The sequence below is a fragment of the Osmia lignaria genome, chromosome 7, assembly GCF_051020975.1.
Source record: "Osmia lignaria lignaria isolate PbOS001 chromosome 7, iyOsmLign1, whole genome shotgun sequence".
NCBI lineage: Eukaryota > Metazoa > Arthropoda > Insecta > Hymenoptera > Megachilidae > Osmia > Osmia lignaria.
Window position 1 is genome coordinate 8,803,398 of NC_135038.1, and position 23,948 is coordinate 8,827,345.

At 31.6% G+C, this 23,948-nt stretch overlaps 8 protein-coding genes and 1 long non-coding RNA gene across 10 annotated transcripts; 4 read left to right on the top strand and 5 right to left on the bottom strand.

Annotated features, from left to right (window-relative positions):
- Positions 1 to 30: 30 nt before the first annotated feature.
- Positions 31 to 1,303, bottom strand: sicily (NADH dehydrogenase (ubiquinone) complex I, assembly factor 6 homolog sicily). The gene is made up of 4 exons (XM_034324311.2): positions 1,163 to 1,303; positions 808 to 1,030; positions 292 to 687; positions 31 to 210 (listed from the first exon to the last, which is right to left on the bottom strand). The coding sequence occupies exons 1-4, from the start codon at positions 1,279 to 1,281 to the stop codon at positions 31 to 33; spliced, it is 918 nt and encodes a 305-aa protein (XP_034180202.2). The 5' UTR covers positions 1,282 to 1,303.
- Positions 1,304 to 1,493: 190 nt separating this feature from the next.
- Positions 1,494 to 2,910, bottom strand: LOC117604349 (guanine nucleotide-binding protein subunit beta-like protein 1). Its single transcript, XM_034324310.2, has 5 exons — positions 2,849 to 2,910; positions 2,530 to 2,686; positions 2,255 to 2,433; positions 1,866 to 2,184; positions 1,494 to 1,796 (listed from the first exon to the last, which is right to left on the bottom strand). Exons 2-5 carry the CDS (start codon positions 2,671 to 2,673, stop codon positions 1,494 to 1,496), a joined length of 945 nt encoding a protein of 314 aa, XP_034180201.1. The 5' UTR covers positions 2,674 to 2,686; positions 2,849 to 2,910.
- Positions 2,911 to 3,170: 260 nt separating this feature from the next.
- arr (low-density lipoprotein receptor-related protein 6) lies at positions 3,171 to 10,079 on the top strand. Its single transcript, XM_034325030.2, has 11 exons — positions 3,171 to 3,402; positions 3,503 to 3,629; positions 3,764 to 4,789; positions 4,854 to 5,784; positions 5,859 to 6,143; positions 6,236 to 6,516; positions 6,597 to 6,848; positions 6,921 to 7,776; positions 7,851 to 8,086; positions 8,170 to 8,682; positions 8,740 to 10,079. Exons 2-11 carry the CDS (start codon positions 3,563 to 3,565, stop codon positions 9,111 to 9,113), a joined length of 4,821 nt encoding a protein of 1,606 aa, XP_034180921.2. The 5' UTR covers positions 3,171 to 3,402; positions 3,503 to 3,562; the 3' UTR covers positions 9,114 to 10,079.
- A 258-nt stretch (positions 10,080 to 10,337) lies between these two features.
- On the bottom strand, positions 10,338 to 14,626 carry LOC117604679 (protein decapentaplegic). The gene is made up of 4 exons (XM_034325032.2): positions 14,096 to 14,626; positions 12,062 to 12,420; positions 11,530 to 11,971; positions 10,338 to 11,415 (listed from the first exon to the last, which is right to left on the bottom strand). Exons 2-4 carry the CDS (start codon positions 12,387 to 12,389, stop codon positions 11,016 to 11,018), a joined length of 1,170 nt encoding a protein of 389 aa, XP_034180923.1. The 5' UTR covers positions 12,390 to 12,420; positions 14,096 to 14,626; the 3' UTR covers positions 10,338 to 11,015.
- Positions 12,786 to 14,365, top strand: LOC143305416 (uncharacterized). Its single transcript, XR_013062332.1, has 3 exons — positions 12,786 to 13,222; positions 13,301 to 13,494; positions 13,850 to 14,365. It is a non-coding gene; the product is annotated as an uncharacterized LOC143305416 (long non-coding RNA).
- A 530-nt stretch (positions 14,627 to 15,156) lies between the features above and the next one.
- On the top strand, positions 15,157 to 17,367 carry Pp4-19C (protein phosphatase 19C). The gene is made up of 6 exons (XM_034325033.2): positions 15,157 to 15,369; positions 15,743 to 15,913; positions 15,993 to 16,145; positions 16,209 to 16,460; positions 16,534 to 16,772; positions 16,844 to 17,367. Exons 2-6 carry the CDS (start codon positions 15,764 to 15,766, stop codon positions 16,971 to 16,973), a joined length of 924 nt encoding a protein of 307 aa, XP_034180924.1. The 5' UTR covers positions 15,157 to 15,369; positions 15,743 to 15,763; the 3' UTR covers positions 16,974 to 17,367.
- Positions 17,368 to 17,806: 439 nt separating this feature from the next.
- Rcd5 (microspherule protein Rcd5) lies at positions 17,807 to 22,090 on the top strand. 2 transcript variants are annotated; one of them, XR_004581500.2, is made up of 7 exons: positions 17,807 to 18,205; positions 18,437 to 18,812; positions 18,903 to 19,103; positions 19,182 to 19,601; positions 19,685 to 19,900; positions 19,970 to 20,145; positions 20,507 to 22,090. XR_004581500.2 is itself a non-coding variant. In XM_034325031.2 (6 exons), exons 1-6 carry the CDS (start codon positions 18,090 to 18,092, stop codon positions 20,057 to 20,059), a joined length of 1,419 nt encoding a protein of 472 aa, XP_034180922.1. In that variant the 5' UTR covers positions 17,807 to 18,089; the 3' UTR covers positions 20,060 to 20,349. The 2 variants fall into 2 exon arrangements, 1 of the variants encoding a protein (XP_034180922.1); XM_034325031.2 differs by lacking the exon at positions 20,507 to 22,090 and having other exon boundaries at positions 19,970 to 20,349.
- Positions 20,674 to 21,648, bottom strand: LOC143305425 (uncharacterized). Its single transcript, XM_076689008.1, has 3 exons — positions 21,537 to 21,648; positions 21,188 to 21,315; positions 20,674 to 20,889 (listed from the first exon to the last, which is right to left on the bottom strand). Exons 1-3 carry the CDS (start codon positions 21,555 to 21,557, stop codon positions 20,835 to 20,837), a joined length of 204 nt encoding a protein of 67 aa, XP_076545123.1. The 5' UTR covers positions 21,558 to 21,648; the 3' UTR covers positions 20,674 to 20,834.
- A 238-nt stretch (positions 22,091 to 22,328) lies between the features above and the next one.
- Positions 22,329 to 23,777, bottom strand: PGRP-S3 (peptidoglycan recognition protein S3). Its single transcript, XM_034325035.2, has 4 exons — positions 23,490 to 23,777; positions 22,985 to 23,198; positions 22,795 to 22,913; positions 22,329 to 22,718 (listed from the first exon to the last, which is right to left on the bottom strand). The coding sequence occupies exons 1-4, from the start codon at positions 23,539 to 23,541 to the stop codon at positions 22,534 to 22,536; spliced, it is 570 nt and encodes a 189-aa protein (XP_034180926.1). The 5' UTR covers positions 23,542 to 23,777; the 3' UTR covers positions 22,329 to 22,533.
- Between the last annotated feature and the right edge of the window lie 171 nt (positions 23,778 to 23,948).

Here is a 23,948-nt window from a genome sequence, read left to right on the forward strand (position 1 = left end):
AATTTATCTATATAATACTAAGATGATATTTTACTGCACCCATTTTTTCCAGAGCAAACGTAATGGAAGTAAATTATCTCTCCTTTGTAATTTTGAATCAAAGATATTAAAATCTACCTTTCTCAATTTGTTTAAATAATTGTTTAAACAGACTACTGGTAAAAAGATCAAATTTGCTTTTTTCCCTATATCATATTTAAGGGACATTGCCTGAAAATAAAGTATAAAGATAGAACATTATTTTTCTGTTTATGTATTTTTATTGCAGTATTGTTATAAAAAAATACTTACCGCGTCTAGATGCAGTTTTCCATGGGAAGCAACTTCATGTATTACATCCTTAAGTTCTTTGCTTGATTGACTTTGCAACACAGCTTCTGTAGAAACACTGTGTTTCATTAAAATATCTTGTGGTAACATATTGATTCTTTTTTTGGCATTATAAGGAACTGATCTAAGTAAATTAATAATTCCATGTGCTTTGCCTATATGACTTGCAACATGATCCGCATTAATATTATTTATACCGTGTGCTTCCAATAAAAGATAATAGATAGAAGAAGAACTATGCTCTGCATATTGCTCTATTGCATTCAAGCTATTAAATGAATAATCATAAAGTTTCACTAATCGTACATTAATCAAACGATTGAAATAATGTTTGGAAAGAGGAGACTTCTGTAAAACCTGTAAGTAATCTTGTTACAAATATTACAACTTTTAATTGATATTATATTTATGATAACATGCTAAACATTATATTGTATTATAATTATGTATTAAAGAGATAGAAAAATAAAACCCTACCCTATATAATTCTAACATAACAGGACTTTTGGGAGGATTTCCTTTGTACGTATTACTCAGTGCATCTGTCCAAAATTTTAATCTCATTTCCCCTATTTTATGATCATGTACTTGATCTTTTACTTGAGCCACTTCAACATTGAATGCATGAATTGCAAATGCACTGGCTCTAATTTCAGGCGGTAATAATAATGTACATAAAAAGTTTTCATAATCATTTTTTCTGAAAATATTAACAATACAAAATAAAATATATCTTTTTGTTTATCAATAAAAGAATGAATAAAGTTCGATTTTGTAATATTAACAATATTTAAAACAATCATAACATTCATTATCATTGATCATGGCATACCGAACTAATTCCAAACAATATTCAGCCGGCGTTTGTTTCGGAGTATTCCTTAAATATCTTGACGTTTGAAATAATATATTTAGTTTAAAATAAAGTAATTTTCCTCTCTTAACAAACATGTTTTAAAACATTAACATCTTTCCTAACAGAGAAAATGTAAACACGCTTTGCAATCGATATTAACCTATATTTTATGTAGAATCAACTAAACGAAGTAAATACTGTTTTACAAAGTACCGGTTATTTTTAAATCTTTAAATATATGTTTTACAATCATTTATCGAGACTATTTATAAAGAATTAATTTAATTACTCTATTTTTTTACTTAATTTAATTATAAATATCCCATAGTGCTATGTATCCATCTTTTGCAGCTGTAGCCATTATATACTTATCATCATAAGTTTTCATTTTTTGTGTAGAAAAAGTAATATCGTGTACAGTATCCTTATGTTGGTTTAAAACAGCCAGTGGTTTTAAACTTTTCCAAGAAAATATTCTAACTCTGCTATCCCATCCTCCGACTGCTACAATTTTAGCATCCGGTCTTATCGTAATCACAGAAGTGCCAGGATTTTTTAGAATTATCTTGCTTTTATCATGCAACGAATGATTAGATGATAAACTAAATATCTATAAATTAAAAATCTATTTATATAATTTGTTCTTTTTTAAATCATTCCTTGCTTTTTTAGTTGTTACCTGTATTTGATCAGAGGGCCCTCCAATAATACCTTTCATCAAAACAGTATCAAAATCCAATGACATTGGGCAGGATTCTATTGTAAGAGAACTTAAACTACTTTTGTTCCGAATATCCCATAGTATTAACTTTCCTCCTTCATAGCCAACAAGCACCAATTTTTCATTTCTCAATGGTTTAATCACCATTACTTCTCCAAGTTTTTCAAAGTTTGAAGAATTTAATTTCAATTCTACATTAAAAGTATTTAAAGATAATAGTCCAATAGTGGATTCCTTGAGTGGTACAAGTATTTCATTTTCAGAAAATGTTTGAAACCTGCCATGGATATGATAAAGAATTACCTTGCTTTATTTCTATATACATGTATGTATATGTTTATTTATACCTGCAATAATGATAAAAGTCAATGTCAATCGATTTGTTTAGGACCCATTGACTTTCTGTCCTTTTATATTCCTTTATTAAACCATTTTTGTGTTGTATAAATAAGTTATCGTTACTTAAACTTTGCAAACATAAACAAGAGTCCTGTTCTGATTTAATCTGATATATCTCTCGATTTGTCTTTAACAGAAGGAACAATTATTTTATTTTTGTTTATCTGTTACTCAATAAGAATGTATTATAGCAAGAAATCCAATATTAAAATGCTTCATTTACATTTAAATCCCAAATATGAACATTGCCAGCAGCTGTACCTGCATAAAGACTTTCTACATCAGAAGTTACTTGGAAAAGAATACAATGAATACAACCCATATCACCACGAAGAAGATATTTTGGATCTGGAGGAAGCATCGCCATTGCAATAAATTTTCTGTAATAACAATTGCGTATAATTAATTTCTTCAGCTTCCAGGAATTTATTTATAAACATGTACAGAAATACATATACAAAAAATAACAGTGTATTCAGTTATATCTAAATTGATTAATAGGTTACATATATTTAAAAAATAGTAAATTAATATTTTTGAACCTTTTACAATGTTTGACAACAGTACTCTGACCACGTGCAACTATTTACACGGTGGAGGCGCCCTCCCTCAGAAGAAGTTACTGCCAGCGCTATCTAATAACCCAAGGCTGAACTATGATAAAATAGTTGAACTCAACCGGTATCTTATTAGATAGCATTGATAATAACATCCTCTGAGCGCTTAACGGTATGGTAACAAAAGAACTGGTAATACCGACTGTGGATGCTCAAAATGACCATCCTTCGGTAACAAAGGCCTGTCCGGTCTTCTACTATCTATAGTCATTGTATGAGCAGAAAGTGAAAAGGGGGCTGTAGAGGGATACCACATTGGTGGTGAAAGAACCTTGAATGCAGCTGAGATGCGCGAAACAAGTTGTATATTTTCTTGCGACGGGGACTATAGGAGGCCCTCCTAAAGAGGGGTGTTCTCTGTAGTTATACGCCGACTCCCAAGATTGAAAACGATTGGTGGGAGGCTCCTTCCTCTGTATTTCCTTCCTAATCAAGAAAAATTTACATTGTACATGAATGTATACATACAGTAATCATTTGTATGTATCCACCAACTAATTGTAAACTGGTGTATTATTCATAATAAATGAAACATATAGTTTCACAGTTCACGTAACATTATGTTTGATTATGTTCCAGGTAAGCCCCATTGTCAAATGAAAATGTAAGGTTACGGAGGGAACTTCATTTTGGCTTAGAATGGCTATTATCAGTTTAATAATTATCTTGACTGCGTGTTTTTTCAGACTTGTTCTCTTCTCTGATGGTAAGTAATACTCTTTCATTCAAAGTATTATTTCAACATCCACCCATGTTCCATTCATTTTTTCGTCTTATAAACTAATTGAAAACTTTGTTATAATGCAGAAACATTTTCACAGTACGAATTATTATTTTTAGGATCGCCAACGCTTCTCTTTGTCACACAGAAGGATATTAAAATGGCTAATGCCTCTCGTACCAACAAAGTAACTACTATTATAAAAGATCTCTCCGAAGGTGCAGCCATAGATTTTTATTTTGAGCATGATTTGGTATGTTGGTCGGATAGTGGTTTAGAAATAATTCAATGTGTTCAAACAAATGGGACACACATGGGTGAAAGAACAATTGTAGTAAATTCTAGTTTAATCTCTCCGGATGGTTTAGCCTGCGATTGGTATACAGGAAAATTATATTGGACAGATGGAGAAAAGAACAGAATAGAAGTGACCAGCATCGATGGACGTCACAGAAAAGTCCTTTTTTGGACTGATATTTATCAACCGAGAGCTATTGCTCTTGTGCCGATGAGGAGCATACTATTTTGGACAGATTGGGGTGATGTACCTAAAATAGAAAGAGCCGCGATGAACGGAGATCCGTCGACGAGAGAAGTGATCATTTCCGATGATATATTTTGGCCGAACGGTCTAACCGTAGATTATGAAAATGAATTGGTTTATTGGGTAGATGGAAGACTGAAATTTATCGCGGTAATGGATTATTATGGAAAGAACAGACGGAAAGTGGTAGAGCAAGGATTAGATTATCCTTTCGCGGTGACATTTTTTGATCACAAATTATATTGGACCGATTGGAAAACATGGTGTGTACATTCGTACGATGTGCGACAATATCAAGCGCATCCTAGAGAATTATTACACGGAGAATATATCCCTGGTGATATAGAAGTTTGGGATATTAGGAGACAACCACGCGGTAATCATCCGTGTGAAAAAAATAACGGAAACTGTTCGCATTTGTGTCTTTTAAGTATGACAGAACCTGGATATACTTGCGCCTGTCCTACAGGCGTTAAATTGGTGGACAACTTAACATGTGCGGAAGGGCCAGAAGAATTACTATTAATAGTTCAAAGAAACGAAATTTGTCGAATATCATTGGATTCTCCTGATTATACCAATTTTGTACTACCATTAACAGGTATATCTTTTTATATCATAATATTATGACTGCTATGGAAATAACTAATAATAATTTCTTCCAGGAATTAAACATGCAATAGCAATAGATTTTGATCCTGTACAAGAGATGCTTTACTGGACCGACGAAGAAGCTCGTGCGATACGCAGAGCTTCATTGGACGGTACTAATCAAGAAAATATTATAACTACCGAAGTAGGGAATCCTGATGGGATAGCTGTTGATTGGCTAGCTAGGAATCTTTATTGGACTGATACAGGAACAGATCGAATAGAAGTGGCTCGACTGAATGGCACAAGTAGAAAGGTGTTAATAAATGAGGATCTAATTGAACCTAGAGCGATCGCTTTGGCTCCGGAGCATGGATGGATGTTTTGGACAGATTGGAACGAGAAACGACCGAAAATAGAGCGGAGTAATCTTGATGGAACGGAACGTACCCTTTTAGTAACTAAAGATATTGTTTGGCCGAATGGAATTGCATTAGATCTTGCAAGATGGAAAATTTATTGGTGCGACGCGAAGACGGACAAAATTGAAGTGTGCAATATGGATGGGACAGATAGGAGAGAAGTGATTACAGATAATCTGCCGCATCTTTTTGGATTGAGTCTGTTAGGAGATTATTTATACTGGACTGACTGGCAAAGACGAAGCGTGGATAGGGCGCATAAACTTACAGGCGGTGAAAGGGAAGTAATCGTTGATCAAGTTCCAAATGTCATGGGTTTGAAAGCGGTTCATTTAGGAAAAGTAAATGGTACAAATCCTTGCGTAAAAAATAACGGTGGTTGTAGTCATTTATGCTTAAATCGACCAGAAAATAAATATGTATGCGCTTGTCAAATTGGATACGAGCTAACGAAAGATAAAAGAACTTGCGTCGTTCCTGATGCATTTATGTTATTCGCAAGAAAAGGGAACATTGGGAGAATTAGTATCGAAAATGCAAATAATGACAACATCATTCCATTGACTGGTGTTAGAGATGCAAGGTAAATTTTATATTTACAAACGATAATGTTTATTGTATTAAATGTTTATCATACATGTTTGTTATTTGCACTAGCGCCTTGGATTTTAATATAGCAGACAATCGTATTTATTGGACAGATGTTAAGTTAAAAACAATCACGAGGGCTTTTATAAATGGTTCCGATATGGAACGAGTTGTTGATCTTGGCTTAGAAACACCTGAAGGTTTGGCAATTGATTGGATTGCTCATAATTTATATTGGAGCGATACTGGTACTCGAAGAATAGAGATGGTTCGATTAAAAGGTTGTAGTAGGAAAGTTCTTATTTGGAGTAATATCATTGAACCTAGATGCTTGGCTCTCGATCCAAGAAGAGGGTAATTATCCTATATTAATTTTTTAATTAAATTTCCAAAACATCTTAATTCGGAAGCTTAAAAAATTAATCTTCTTTTGTTTTATTTACAAGCTATATGTATTGGACTGAATGGGGAAATTCTGGAAGCATAGAAAGATCTTTCTTAGATGGTACCAATCGTGAAGTAATACTTTCTAATATCGGAAAAGCAAATGGTCTAACAATCGACCATTCAGCACGGAAATTGTATTGGGCAGATTTATCAACTCCTGCTATCGATAGTTTTGATTTACACACGAGAAAAAGAAATGCGGTTATAACACAAAATATCGTGTATCCGTTCAGTATTACTCAATATCAAGATTATATTTATTGGACAGATTGGAATACAGGTATTAAAAAAATAATTAATATTTATAATGAATTTCCATTTTGTTTTCTAATATTATTTTCTTATTCTTTTAATCAACAGGCGACATAGAGAAAGCTAATAAAACAACTGGAGTAAATAGAGTGAAAATACATAATAAATTAGAATCTGTGACAGATTTGTTAGTTTACCATGCTTCTAGACAAGCAGGCTGGAATCCTTGCGCAGTAACAAATGGCAATTGCAGTCATCTTTGTATAGCTTTGCCTGGAGAAAATGAAAGTATATCTAATTCTGTTAAATGCGATTGCCCTACTCATTATAATTTGGGGGACGACAACGAAACTTGTATTGGTTGGTATATTTAAATTCCTTATAATATTAATTATTATTGTTAAATGTAGTCATTTATTATTTCATTTATAGGACCAAAGAATTTCATGATGTATAGTTTGCGCAATGCAATTTATCGTTTTCTTCCCGATACTAATGATTGCCCAGATGTAGTTCTGCGGATTCAAGGTCTAAAGAATGTACGATCCATAGAATTCGATCCTATAACTCAACACATTTATTGGATAGATGGTCGAACTTTGTCTATCAGAAAAACATTGGAAAATAAAACCCACTCTAGTATAATGGTTTCTGGAAATTCCGGACACCCCGTCGATCTTGCTATAGATTCCTTGGGAAGACTGTTATTCTGGTCTTGTGCTGTAAACGATGCGATTAATGTTACAAAACTTGATAATGGTTCCGCTTTGGGCGTTGTAGTTAAAGGTGATGGAGAAAAACCAAGAAATATTGCGATACATTCAGAAAAGAGGCTACTCTTTTGGACAGATGTTGGAAGAAAGATGAGAATAATGCGTAGCAAAATGGACGGAAAAGAAAGAGTTGTAGTAGCAACTGATCTTGAAGCACCGACAGGTATCGCGGTTGATGCTGCTTCAAATATCGTATACTGGGTACATGGAAATCAGATTGAATGCGCCGACTTTGATGGAAATAATAGAAGAGTTTTGGTTTCTCCTGTTGGAAAAGGATCAACTGTTTATTTGTCTGTATTTTTTGATTACATTTATTGGTTTGATAGAGAAACATCAAACCTGGAACGTGTTAATAAATTTGGAAGCGGAAGAAAAATAATTATGAACAAAGTACTTACAGATCTAATTACAGTAAATACTCCACAAGAAGATGTTATGAAAACACACATTTGTAGCCCCTTTCGTGATCACGGTGGATGTTCTCATTTTTGTATTGGAACCATTTCTTCTAGGTAACATTAAAATATTTTCTTTCATACGTTGTTGATATAAATTTCCTAATAAAACATTATAATGTTATTTACAGATGTTCTTGTCCAAAGTCACTGGTTTTATCTGAAGACGAAAAGACATGTAGAGCTGCTCCAGCTTGTGGATCGGATCATTTTACTTGTGCTGCTCCTAGTTCTACCGTAGCGAAAGATTGTATACCTGCAACATGGAAATGTGACGGTCAAACGGATTGTCCTGATGGAAGTGATGAATTAGGTTGTCCAGCTTGTAGTCGTGAACAATTCAAATGTCAAAGTGGTCATTGCATCGGTAATAAAAATATTGAAATACAAATTTAAGGAAAATTAAAAATAATGAATATAATGTTTATAAGATATTATTAAATATTTTAGATATGGCTTGGGTATGCGATGGAACAGCTCAGTGTCACGACGGTCTCGACGAAGCTCATTGCTGCCGTCCTGGTCAATTTCAGTGTATCGGGAACCGCGTTTGTATCTCTGGTTCTGCACTTTGTGATGGTTGGGATGATTGTGCCGATGGTAGCGACGAACATGCATCAGCGTGTACACCTGCAAATAATCCTCGTCAAGAAAATAATTCATTAGAACCTGGAAAAATCACCTATGTCATTATTGTACCTATCGGATTAATTGTAACAATCGCTACAATTGCTTCCGGATTTTATTACTGCAGAAGAAAATTTATAAATAACGAGGAATTACCAGATATATTACATGATTCAGCTGGTGATCCTTTATCGCCAAAGCCAACAAGATTAGTGAAACCAATGTTTGCACAGAAAAACTGTAGAAAAGATTTAAAAATGGGAATGGAGACTGTAAGAATGTCAATGTTGAATGGGAGTAGTATTGGATCAAGTTATGACCGAAGTCATATAACTGGTAAGTTTCTTTCTTATAATTAGTGTAATAAAATACTAATCTGAATTGTTATTTAAGGGGCATCGAGTTCAACCCGTGGTAGTTCTGCGGGGGGTTATCCGCAAGAAACATTGAACCCACCTCCGAGTCCAGCAACAACAGCCAACTCTACTAGATGTTCAAGCAGTAATGCATCGAGGTATAAACCTTATAGACATTACAGAAGCATAAATCAACCACCCCCTCCGACGCCATGCAGTACAGATGTTTGTGACGAGTCGGATACCAATTATCCAGCAAGATATCGGTATGAAAGTGAACCTTATCCTCCACCTCCTACCCCAAGGTCTGTTTATCAGAGCGATGCAGGGATTAGTTGCCCTCCATCCCCTAGTTCCAGATCTTCAACATATTTTAGTCCTCTTCCACCACCCCCATCACCTGTTCCTTAAACTCATTAAAACCTTTTAGGATCTTATTTTCCAAAGAATCAATGTTTTCTATTCATTCTTGGAAACAATTATTATATACCATTGTGCCTCGAAAACGCTGTAAATATTGTAACAATGTATAAAAACTGTATATGATTTTTAGCCGTTAAGACATATATAAGTTGTTTAAGAAAAAGTTTTTTTGTATCAATACTATTTTTTAGGTTTTTTAAATATATAAAATTTATTCTAGTAATATAAGTATGCATAATTATACACGAGAATTTAATTATGTAAATTTGAAATTTACAACCAAAACATATCAGATTTGTATAACAAATTACAGTAATAAGTGTAATAATAGTTTAACATTTTTTAAGATAGCTAAAAAGAATTGAAAATTATTTCTAACGAGAATGAAATCAAAATAATAGTAATGAATCGTCTAATTAAAAAATACTCAAATTTCTGTATTTATTTGCATTTTTCTATAAGAATTAACGAGAGTAGGAAAAGTTATGTTACAATTTCCAGATAATTACATAAAATGCAAAGTAATACAGTTCCTGCAATTCGTAACGGACTGTGCCATAAAATATGTAGGATATTTAGTAAATTAAATTCAAAATTCAAATGTATATGTACATATATATGCAAGATGTCCGGGTGATTCCCAGCAGTTTATTCTACAAATAAAAATGTGAAGAAAAATGGTATATAAAGGTCGGTTATAAACAAATTTAAACAACTATTGCAGAGGACTGGTCTTTTGTCACTTGAGTTCATCATATAACATTTTTTTTTAATTTTTATCTATAAAATATCTTTTCGTATTTTGTTGGGAATAACTTGGTGCAACCTGTATAAGTTGGTTTATATTGTACATTATCATACAAAATGTATAATATAAAATGTATTACGATTACGAGAATGGTTTTTTACCTCGCACTGCCATTACACAAGACTCGAGGAAATTATTCAATTATTGTCCTTGTTTGGCATTAAAGACTGAAATAATTCTTCTATATTTTTTTTACATTTACAACAAAAAATGTATTGTCATATGTAGTATAATTGTATAAAGGAATAAAACTTTTGTTACATATTTTATACGATACTTATTATTCTATCTATTAAATATTATGTTCCCTAGTTGTAATAAAAATAAATTATTAATTGTTAGTTCTGTTTTCGATTAATGTTTCGTTTTTCTTATGATCGTTGTTTATTAATCCTTTTTTTTCTCTTTTTAAGTACAAAAGCATAAATGTAATTTAACATATATATATATATTTATTAAAAGTTGTTTACTATTTACATTCGCAATATCTGTGTACATTCGAAGAACATAGAAATATTAATAAAAACATCGAATAGAATACTATGCATACTAATTCACTATACAGACATACTATTTACATTGGTCCCTGTTTATTTCTATCTATTTTACAGATTTCGTACTGTAATCAGTACAACAATTGTTCCAAAAGTATTTTTCTTTTTTCAATGAGAGGGGGATACTTAAAATTTTCTGGCGTATATTTATCTCGATTTAAATCCTCGTTTGAAAATATATTTTTCTCTCTTCGACTGTAAAATGTTACAAAGTAAGGCACAAGTACAAACAAGGATCAAAATCTCGTGTATTAAAATCCTTATGTATAAAAGTATAAATTTTTCATATCTCCCTTTATTTTACGAATAAAGGATAAATTGGACGACAGTTTAGGCTATTTGAATACAATTAATTAATAAAAAATCTCAATGTACAACCTCCAAAAGTAGTTTACCTTCCATTCGACTGAACAAGATTTTAAATCATTCTTTTAATATTTCATGCCGATTTTTAACTATTCTCGTTTTTATTGCACATATATGTATTCTTCACTGTTAAAATAGTCTACTAAATTGGTTAGCAAATAGTCAGCGGCACCCACATCCAAGAACAGCCATGTCCTGATAATTTTTTAAGACCACTTTGTTTTCTTCGTCGAGATATAGCATAGATATTGAACTGAGAGCGGTAGGTACACAGCAAGCTTTTGGCACCATGCTTGGTTTCGTCGAATAAACCAAGTTTTGAACAATCGCATGATTAGTAGAATTCAAATGATCTGCCAATGGAAAAGGACAATCACCGTGACAATAAAAAGCATCGTAACCAGGAGGAGCAACGATCCAGTCATTCCAACCAACATCCGCAAAGTCAACGTAAAGTGGATGTCGCCTGCAGTTCTCCCGACCGTCTTTTCTGCGATTTTTTCGAAGAGCCGCTCTTCTAGCACGACGATTCATTATTTGGCTTGCAGAAGACATCTTATACCTAGTATTAAAATGATAAAATGTTGAAAGTATTATCTTGGATAGATGAAAAATGAAAATGAAATTCTTCAGTTACTCGTTTCTTGAAAGAATATAAAGAAAGACTATTTTATACCTGCCATCATCTGTGTAGGTAAATAACATTGGACGACTAACGACCCATGTATCGTTTCTTTCATCTGCGCTTCTTTTTAAACGTACATGTTCCTGTTTCATTCCACGTACATGTACTAACAGTCCATGATTATTCTTGGGATCTTTTATCCATCTTTCCACAGCAGGATGAACATCTAGACTGACTGTATCGTTCTTTTTAATGTCTATCGGTTTACTGTCGATTAAACGTAGAAGTGCAGTGCTATGCCCTTTCATACCAGGACGTAGAATGTCGTATACGAGTATTCTACTCAGTTTCCGATCAGAATCTTCGTTTAAGATAGGTATACGAGAAAGACTTAACTCTGCAGCTTGTAATTTCTCTCCTGATGGTATGCTACTTAAATCAAAGGACAGGCGGAAACGGTTTGGAGATTGAAATTTATGATCCAGCTCACTTTCTGTGTTCAAAAAAAGAAAATAAGATTAACATGTTATTATAAACTGTTAAAAATATAGAATTCAAATAGTTTTTGAGTATATATGCTTACCAATGTGTGAAAAAGAGCGAACTGTATTAGCAGATCTAGCATGGATTCCTGGTTTAGCAATATCAGCCATTCCAATGGTATTCTGTTTGACGTAAAGCTTTTTCAATGATTCTGGAACATAAGCTGGACCTTGAGGTTTTGGTCGTTTGGCAAAACCAAGAAGGGAAAGAAGGCTAGCTTCAATTCCAGCAATTGCTTGCTCTCGTTCACCAATAACAAGATGATTGGTAGTGTCGGAATGCAAGTGCAAATGCATATTTGCTTTGGTAGTTGCCAGCAGCAAACCTGCTGCGACGAAAACCAACCTCAGTGGCAGCAACATGCGCATTGTGATGTCGTTGCTCACGGATGTTGCCTCCCTAATAACAGAAAATTGAAATCTTTTCATTTCATATGAATTACATATACTTTTTCTTAAATATAAAGCATAAATTCTACTCTTGTAACTTAATTAATAATTTTAAATGGAAATGCAATTCAATTGCGTGCTTTTAGAATAAGATAAATAAATTACAAATCATTTCAATATAAATTAACATATACAATTGAGTTTTTAATCTCATTTATGAAATTTATTATCTAACTAATTCAAATCAAATTTTCCCGCGTAAACGTTTACACCCACGTGATAAGGCATCAGAATTTGGGGCCGCAACCCCTGCGCCGCCATTTTCCCCAGGGAAGTTCACTGCCACAGTCACTGCGCTCTTTAGTGTATGTATATACATTTTTTACGTTATCATAAAATTTAAAGTATTTAACGGAATAAAAATAAGTTTGAGAACCACTGCAACAGACCTGTTGTCTATTAAAGACAGAGATAAAAGCAGAAAGGTTTAGAAACTAGTGCCAAGCTGTCTGTTGCCGTAATAATCATGGGATTAATCTAACCGCGGATTTTCAACGCATGCGTGCTGACGAATACCACGCTTACTGATTCTGAGGCTATTTCATAAAGCTATTCCTTCATAAACATTTAATAATATTAATACAAACTTTTCTTGATTACTCTTCTTATTAATTAATGTATCAATTATCAAATCAATTTTATAAGAGCAGTTTTATAATATCGGAGGAAATAAAAGCGCAGTTAAAAATATTGAGAAACGAGGGAAATGTTAATCGAAATATGTATTTAAAAAACGAGAGACAAGAGAGTAGGTAATTTTCAAGATAACGTAGGAATGCACAAGCATCCAAAAGTCCATGAATGTACTTAGGGAGCCTTTCTACTTCCAGGAAACAAGCTGTCTACCTGCTCTCCACGAGGGAAATTAGTAAACTGGCCCTATCCCGTATCCTCTCGAGATCCTAACTTTAAAAAAAGGATATAATAAACCTACAGCTGTAACGAGAACGCAGACAACTGTACTGGATGCTCTTATTTAGATGAATAAATTGAACGTGGGTGGTCGCTTACTTTAAAAGTGACGGTAAAATTTCATATATAAAGTAAAATACATAATTGAAAGTAATTCAACAAATACTATATCCGATCAAACCACCTCCGTTCATAATAAATTCAAAATCATAAAAAATGCGCGGATTATGTTATTTATGTTTTCTTGAATTGTAATAAATAATAATGATTTAAAAAAATGCATTTATTAGAAAAGTTTAAATAACAATATACTGTTTTACTTCGTAATATAATCGTACTGAATATTGCTGAATATAATCAACATTATTTCATGTATCCTATAATGTTTATATATATCGATACTTGTATTCCTCACATTGTTGAACTCATGATATTATTATTAATTTTTATTTATTTTCTACGTCTAGGTTGAAAACACTAAGAGGTGGAAACGTTGGTATCCTGTTTAACTCAAACATCGCACAGTTGCACCGAAGGAATGCGGCACGGGTAAAGATACAAGGTATTGAGTATACATAAGCAGCACGTCATCGTCTAAAATAATCGGGCCAGCAACAATCAATAAAAGCTACTCTTCCAAACCGATGAAAATCGCGTGTATCTTCGTTCTAAACAATCCTATCACAATCGAATTCCATTTAAATGAAACTTACCTGAGCTAATCGTAAGTCCGTCGTTCGAGGAACCACGACATTTCAATGAGTCCATGTAACCTCACTCAGAAACTATTGTCTCAAAACCTCGCCCCCGGGAGTCTTTAGTATCGATACATCGATGTTGAAACTTCGTTGCGCTATCTGATATTTTCGCACTCGTGTGTATCGAAAGAGAGAAAAATTAAGACGAAGAGCAATGAAAAAAAAAATGAGGAAAAATAAGAAATTTTGATTGCAGTCTTCTTTCCGTAAGCAGTTCACAAATTTGAGTCGAATATAATCATTAATTTTTTAAACACTCCGATTGTTTATGCAAATAGAGAACGTTTAGGATGGTACGCACTGATGTTGAACTCAACTCGATACGCGGAAATCTTCGAGAAGTCGAGAGGAAGAGTACAACTATAGTTATTGAGAGGGGATAAAGAAAAAAGAAAAACAAGTAAAACGAAAGATCCGTAAAGACACTATCTCCCACTAGTAGCAGATTGTAGCAGATACAAGTTAGCGCCACGTGTGATTAGTTTGTAAATTAAAGTAGCATAATAGAGTTATATTTACGTATATAGAATTTATGTAACCCCAAAATAATAACGAGAATCATATTGTTATAAGCAAATCATGTAATTATAATCTCTAACATGAAGTATATAGTTTATATTATATATATTCTTAAGTAAATGTAACAATTAAATATTAAAACAACCATTCAATCATGTATAATATATTGAATATATAGCATTAAAAATTATCAACATCATAATAAAACCATCTTATTAACTGTAAGATGATAAAGATGAAAATGTAAATAAAATTCTGCAAATTATCTTAATATGTATAAAATTTGATAAAATGTAATTTGAATTTGGTAAAATTCTAACCAAAAATTTTTTTATGATTTACGAGATAAATTGTTACTAGATATAAATTAAAGGAGTATTTTCAATACAGTATTTAGATTCGCCTGAATAAGTCATGTTACTATAGCATAAAATCAAAATAGAAGCACTAAATTTTGTTGAAATTTCTTTTCTCACGTTCTTATAATCTATGCTAGTTTACTCGAATTTTTATTCTCGGCTTCTCTGTTTCTAATGTCAGTTACATCGTGATGTTCGAAGTTTATTAAAAAAGGTTTTTAGTTGTTTATAACCAATCGTCAAGATTTTAACACATATGAAATATACGTAAAAAATTTTAGTTGCATGTGCATTCTTTAAATGCTTTTTATTTATTGAGCGAAGTAGTCCTCGCTTTTTGTACTTGACCAGGTACGTTTAATTTTTCCTTTATCCACATTATTTATTTCTATAGAACCAATTATTTTCATGACTTTTAATGGTTAAATTATTACCTAATGTTTCATCATAGTAACAATTATTGTATTCTGAATTTCTTATCAGTTATTGAATTTTTTCAACAAAGATAATCTTTTTGGAAAATTATTATTAAAAGTATAAATGTTAAAGAAATTTAAAAAGTAATTAAGATGTTTAAATAACTTTAAATATAACAAGATTAATACAATAGGATATTGAAATGTAACAAGAAATCTTTTTATTAATAGTTTAATCATTTTGTAAACATAAAACTTTATGAATAATATATTTATTTGAATAAGTGGTTAATACATATCATTTTCAGCAAAGGCTATTACTTGTTAAGATGGCTGATTCTAGTGACTTGGATCGGCAAATAGAACAACTGAAGAAATGTGAAATTATCAAAGAAGCTGAAGTTAAAGCTCTTTGCGCAAAAGCACGGGAAATTCTTATAGAAGAAAGTAATGTGCAAAGAGTTGATTCTCCAGTCACTGTACGTCATTACAAAAAAAGAAAAGAAGGAAAGAGAATGATTACAATTACAATTTATAAAATCTATTATTTATTTTCAGGTATGTGGAGATATTCATGGACAGTTTTATGACTTGAAAGAACTATTTAAAGTTGGGGGAGCTGTACCAGAAACAAATTACCTGTTTATGGGAGATTTTGTTGACAGAGGATTTTATAGCGTTGAAACATTCCTTCTTCTTTTGGCATTAAAAGTAATTGTAAAAGTTTAACTTATATATAAGTAACAAATATATTTAACATATTTGCAATTACAGGTTCGTTATCCTGATAGGATTACATTAATAAGAGGCAATCACGAGTCCCGACAAATTACACAAGTATATGGTTTTTATGATGAATGTTTACGTAAATATGGCAGCATTATGGTTTGGCGATATTGTACCGAAATATTTGATTACTTATCCCTTTCCGCGATAATCGATGGAAAAATATTTTGTGTTCATGGGGGATTATCTCCAAGCATTCAAACTCTTGATCAAATAAGAACTATAGACAGAAAGCAAGAAGTAAATAGGAATTATATATATGTCCTATGCAAAAGAAATTGAATCTAATGTAATACACAAATAACTTTAACAGGTTCCACATGATGGCCCGATGTGTGATTTACTTTGGTCAGATCCAGAAGATACTCAAGGTTGGGGAGTCTCGCCGCGTGGAGCTGGTTATCTTTTTGGAAGCGACGTTGTAGCACAGTTTAATACTGCGAACGATATTGACATGATATGTAGAGCACATCAATTAGTTATGGAAGGATTTAAATGGCATTTCAATGAAACTGTTCTAACTGTTTGGTCAGCGCCTAATTATTGTTACAGGTACATACATTAAATTTTACGCTAAAAATGTAAAAATATTACATGTTTTCAGTAAATTATTTATGTAATAGGTGCGGAAACGTAGCTGCCATATTAGAATTAAATGAGCATCTTCACCGAGATTTTATAATATTTGAAGCAGCACCACAAGAAAGTCGAGGAATTCCTAGTAAAAAGCCTCAGGCTGATTACTTTTTATAAAATTTTCATTAAATATGACTGTATAAACCAAAACATCTCCAAACATTTTTTTAAAAGAAAAAGTAACCAATTACATAATATGTATTTACACAGACGTAAGCTTGTCGAATAAAAGGAAAGGAAGACCATCATGAAACTATGATAAACAAAGGACAAAGTTGATCAATTTGTAGTTGAATATTATCAACAGACTGCTGACGGTATTAAAAATACCAATTTGATATAATAAATATTACGAATACATGTGTTTTTTAATATTATGTTTTTTGTTAGTCACGAAATTGATTAGTATTTGAATTTTTTGTGCATATTAAATAGTTTTATTTTTAATGTTTAATTACGAATCATACTTGTTTCTACATTAATTCCAAGAGATTTATGATTATAAAACAATTTTCAATGGAACAATATAAATTATAATACAAATATTCCGTTTGATTTTAAAATTTAAGACCAAGTATATATGTAAAACATTAATGTGTATAATGGATTAATGTATCAACCGTTTTTCTAATTCCTGTCGAGTTAAAATTTCCTATTAAATTTGATATATTTAATATACTAATATATTTAAAATTAACACTATTGTAAATGTTAAATTTATATTAATTTATGTGTGAAAAAAGTATCATTTAAGTAATTCTCAGTTGAAATATAATTACATATAAGTTGTCAAGTATTTTTTTATATAAGATAGTAATACAAAGGTACTTTAATTTTATAGTATCAACCTACATTAAATATATCAAAGCTTTAAATATAGTATTATTATTTCTAACTAATTATTTTATTTCAGTGCAATGTTTTACAGTGATTAGTTTTATTCAAATTTGAAATAGTGAAGAATGTGCTACACAATGAAAAGTTAGTTTTATTTTCTTATGAATGTTGGCTGCCCTATTGCGTTTAGTAAAGTTGCTTGGTGTGGTAATGGATTGGTGTTTATTACATATAAAAAGTGTAAAACGTTTTGGCTACTTAAACAACTACTGATGAAATTGATAAACAATTTACATTCATTAGATTCTAGTCAATATTGTGTTATTAATTGTACAATGACATAGGTCATTTGTATGGTAGTGATTGCTTGTTTATATTAAGCTAACCTATAAAACTATGGATATTCCAACTCCTTCGAATGTAAATCACGGATTTTCTCAGAATACGGATGGATTTTTAAACATACCTATTGAATCTGCAAACTTGGATCCATTGTCTACAAAACGTAGAAGGTGATTATTAATTTTCTAAATGATAAAATATGGAACGAAATATAAGGGTTGTGTTTAGAAAAACAAATTTGGCTTTGAAACACCTTTATAAATAAATTGATTGTATCTAGCATAAGATGTCCCTTGTTGAATAAGATGTATTTTATATAAATAACAAAAGAAGTAATATTAAATTATCAAGATGTAATTTATTGAATAAAAACTGTTTAACCATTGTTATTAAAATTATAGCTCTTCACGTACAATAAAACGCAGAAAATTTGATGATGAACTTGTTGAAACAACATTTAACTTACAACCTCCAGCTGCGAGTACAAAATCTGCCTCTAGATCTAGAACTGTTTCAATTTCTACTACTCCAATGGAATCAGCTGTCCCTCAGCAAAATGTCCCAAGCCCTATTCAAGTTTCTGCAAATGTTTCTCAATCGGATAGATGTAATCGACGGACAAGTAGACCAGGTGGATCAAATGCTCCTGGAAGAAAAAACAAAAAGAGTAAAAATCATTCGCATTCAGTGAATGCTACAAAGGATTTAGGAAGATGGAAGCCAACAGACGATCTTGCATTAATCACTGGTGTACAACAGACAAATGACTTAAGAATGGTATTGGTCCAAATGTTAATTAATATGTTTTGTATAAGGAAAATTACAAATATATTTAAACAATATATTAAAAGTGTTGATTTTAAATAGGTTCACAGAGGTACAAAATTCTCTTGTCGTTTTACATTGCAAGAGATACAGCAAAGGTGGTATGCACTGCTATATGACAGTGCAGTCTCAAGAGTAGCAGTACAAGCTATGCGTAATTTACATCCAGAATTAATTGCCAGTGTGCAAGCCAGAACTTTGTATAGTAAAGCAGAAGAAGATCTCCTTGGTACAATAAAATCGGTAATTAAATCTTTGTTTAGATTTAATAACTATTAATTTATTTAAATACGAGGAAATTGTATATGTTTTTTTTTTTAGACTCCTCAACCAACATTGGAAGTGTTTCAAGAACTTCTTGAAGCAAATGCCCACACATTCTATTCTGCAAGAACTGCTAAAGCTTTATTAGCACATTGGCAATTAATGAAACAGTATCATTTACTTCCTGATCAAACTGTACAAAGTTTACCAAGAGGTGAACATGTTCTCAACTTTTCCGACGCGGAAGAAATGATTAACGATACAGAATTGATCGAACAAAAAGATGAGTTAGTAGATGCAGAACTTATTGCAGCGGACAGAAGAAATAAAAGAGAGATAAGAGTGTTAGAAAATGAATTAAGCAGGTGGCAGGTTCTGGTTGATAGTGTAACAGGAGTAAATCCACCAGATTTTGATAATCAAACTTTAGCAATACTTAGAGGAAGACTTGTTAGATATCTGATGCGATCGCGGGAGGTAATATTCTACAAAATTATTTCACGTTAATTTTTGACTAATAAATATTAATGCAGTAAGAAATATTTAAATGAAATGTTTAGATTACTGTAGGTCGTTCAACGAAAGATCACAGTGTTGATGTAGACTTGACATTGGAAGGACCGGCATGGAAAGTTTCACGAAGACAAGGAACTATACGTTTAAGAAATAATGGAGATTTCTTTCTTTCTTCGGAAGGGAAGCGACCAATTTTTGTCGATAGCAGACCTATTCTTGCTGGAAATAAAATGAAACTTAACAATAATAGCGTAATCGAGGTATCAACATTATTTATGCAGCGTTTATTTTTATTGTATAAGAAATTTAATACTAACATTTTTTTTTAGATTGCAGGGCTCAGATTTATATTTTTAATAAATCAGGAACTCATTTCTGTCATACGTCAGGAAGTAGTTAAATTGAATCTAAAACCATGAATATTTCATCTCATTCCTTAATTAGCACTTCTTTTATAAGTGTATACAGAACTCTGTATAAAGCACGTAATTGTTCAATTCAGAAGGTAATAAATTTTGCTCAATTTTTTACTACCATTTTTTGCATTATTATTATCAATCTGTAGGTGTAACAAGAATTTCTCAGTTTATTGTTAAACATAAATCGGTTAAATGTTTAGTTCGAAACAGTTTTCTGTTATCAACCGTACAAATTAAATTGTATATAAGAATATATGTACATATGAAATAATTGAACGGATTTTAATTAATACTAAATTATAGTTATTTGTTAGAAGTAATAAAGCCTTAATAAAAGTATTATTGTAAATAAGAGTTTGATAATAATAATTGCATATGAAAATTTGCTAAATATTATACTTTTATACTAATATTTTAGTTTAAAATTGGTTTATTTTCATTTACTAGAAGAAAACACTGAATATTTATATGTAATGTTTATACCTAAGTAAGTACAATTACAACTAATACTAGTAAATATGATATTTAATCTTTAAAACTTTGTAGAACATATTTAACTGTAAAATACTACATGAAAATAAACATAAAGAAAAAGGTAGGAATTACTTCTGATGTTTAAAATTTGCGAATAGGATTTATTTAAAAATAATGAGAGATTAAATCACAAAATACATAATTATATCGAGGGTAATGAAAGTACAAAAATTGTAGTACAATTTTAGAACGTAGAATGTGAAGCTTTATCCGTCTTTCACCACCATCCACCGTTCCATACTCATCCTCTCCAGCCCCAACCACCTCTCCATCCGTAACGCCATGGTCTCGAGTACCTTGAGATATCATTAAATAATGAATAAATTTTTGTTAAAATTGAAACATATTTAACACTACAATCGGGAATCTCAAAACCCCCTTAATTACGGGAAGATTGGTATGGTTCTGGGCTCACCCCCCACCACTTCATCGGCGCGCGCAGCGCACCTAACGAATGATCAGTAAATCAGTATACGCTCGGCTCTCGGTGCGTACGGACATAAGTGAGCGAGTATAAAAATATCATCCACTTATGCTTTTGAAATCAAACAAAGAACCTCTTTTTAATAACATAAATTAAATTACTTAACTTACCCCCAATAGGATGCATCAGCATCTAAATCATTAGCGTCACTTAAAGATGGTTCACCTTCTGTGTTAACAGGTTCCGAAGGATCTTTTGAGGCGGCCACCAAGACCACCACTGCCAAGAGAAAAAGAACCTACACACAGAAAAGGTTGAATTTGAATTAGCCGTAATTAGAAACATTTTTATTTTCTATTTAATTATTCCATTTAATGATTATAATTTGCGGTGTTTATCACTAATGACTATCAAAATATTCAACGCATTAAGTTTAAAAGAAGAAAATTAAATATTCGAAACGTCCGGAACACCCCTTCAGATTATTTAAATAAACTTACAATTAGTAGATTTACTTACCAAGCGTAGTGATCGCGGCATATTGGGAACTGACTAAGATGCGTCGGTCAGGACCGGCTTTATATATATACCTTCAAGCGCGAAAAACTATGGAAAGATCCGAGGATATATGTATAAAAAAAGGAATAGGATGACACAAAAAAAGTTGAAATACTTTGTCAGGTGATTTACGCTTAAATCATTTAGAACGTATTCAAATTTAATTCCTTCTAAAAAGTATGTTCTTTAGGTTTGTCAATGTAAAATTATTTTATATATTAAATAAAATAAAGTTAATTATTTAATTATTCAGATAATCGTTTGAAATTAGTAACATTTGAATTCGTAGAAGCGCGGGAAATTATTCAAATTTAAAATAGTAATTAACAACATTGACGAACATGAATAAATTGTATTTTTCAAATTCATTACAAAGAAAGTTAGGGTCAATATATTTAGCGAATACGCATCAGTTTTCAAGGTAGGCTGGTTGCATTCCATTTCTTCTGAAGCACAGCTTACTCTTCCTTTTCTGAAGAAGGGATAACTATATTTGTTTTTTTTTTACAAGATAACTCTGAGCACCGTCATTGCTGTAAACATTAAACGTTGCAGGCGCGTTTTATAAAACTGAATTTGTAAATAATAAATATTTATGGCACTTAAATCTCAATGTTGGAATTGATTTTTCACGACTAGTATAAAATAAATCTTTTCTTGTGTTTGAAAAAATGACTCTCTATGTATTAAATGAAATTATAAATTTACGTTGTTTGAATGATTCACCATGTAGGTTCTGAATGCGCGTAAAAGAGATTTTAAGTGAAAAATCAAGGAAAACATCTTCAAGGTTGAATTTTTTCCTCATCGAAGTTTATTGCGACGAATAGTTCATGGGAAGTATAAAATGTATCGAATCTTTACACGAATTTACATCTGATTAATTCTACTAACTACGTGCTAACAAATTTATATTTCATGCGTGTAATTATATATGTAATTAAAAATTATAAGTAATCTAAGCATTAGGAGCCCATTCTGGCCAATCTTGAATTTGTGCATAAAGTTCAGATCCAGGATCCACTGTATTCTGAACTTGTCTAGCTCCAATTACGCGAACGTCTTCTCTAAGTATTCCTTTTGACTTGCCGCAAATAATTAATTTATGTGCTGCCTCCACCATTTGGTCGCTTGCTGGTTTGTCTAAATGAATAGTTATTAAATATTAAAATAACATTGCAAAATAAGATTGAAATAATCTTCAATACATAGTATGTACTTTGGAAATTTCCTATGAAACCAATTCCTAGAGATTTTTTATTGTACCCATAAGTATGAGCTCCTTCCCTGTTCCATCCAGCACCTTCGTATATATTCCCATCGCCACCGATTAAAAATCTATTAATTGGATAAGAAGCAGGGAATAATCATTGCAAATTATAAAATATATTTAATAAAAAAGTACTTAAGAGTATCCGATGTCGTCCCATCCAAGAACATCCATATGATAAGAGCGAATATTGTCGGCTCTAGAAATGCATTGTGATTTGGTGGTACACTCTGGGGTAACTGAATGATGAATGACCACATAAGGAAGGGGAATAATTATATAATTTACGCTCTTTGCATTCTGAGTACTCCATTGACTCCGTTTAATAATTTTAGGGCAATTTTTATCAACATCTGAAACATATAAAATATTAGAAGAATAAAAAATAGGAGCCAAATAAGTAACAGAACACAATTTCGTAAAACATAATGAATTCTTGATTTATATAATACATACAGATAATTTTGAAGTTTTAAAACTGCGACTTTAAAAAATTTTCTTTGATAATGTAGGTAATTTCTTATCAAAGAAAAGAAACGTACTAATCGAAAAAAAAGAAAAGTAATTTGCAACGCGTACTGCACTAACTTTGTTTAAATAAATCATCGATTCTTTGTTTATTTAAATAACATTTGATATCTTACCAGCAATACAAAGGTGAACCAAAAGAACTATTGTGATTATTGTTTTATACATCTTTTTAAACGTTAAACAGTGACTGTAGTCACTGCGTTAAAGTAGAATTTACGCACGTTGTCACTTGTGAAACTTTCAGCACAAATGACTCTCTTGTTTGAATATTGTTATTTATAATACATTCAACAATCATGAACGCACTTGTAGTCAAAAGATAACTCAGACGACTAAAGTTTGCGTAACCCCCGACAAAGTTGTTCTTTCTTTTGATCTTTTTGCGTTTTGAAGAAAACTGAAAGCAAAGCAAGATAATTACTTAGATAACTGGATTTTGCGTTTTAATTATTTCTAATCTACGTAAAAGTGTTTATAATTTAATAATAAAATTAAATCACGTATCTACTTAGTTTCAAATTCGACCATTGCGCCATCTATACAAAAACGGCGGAAACTACTCCAGGACTTAC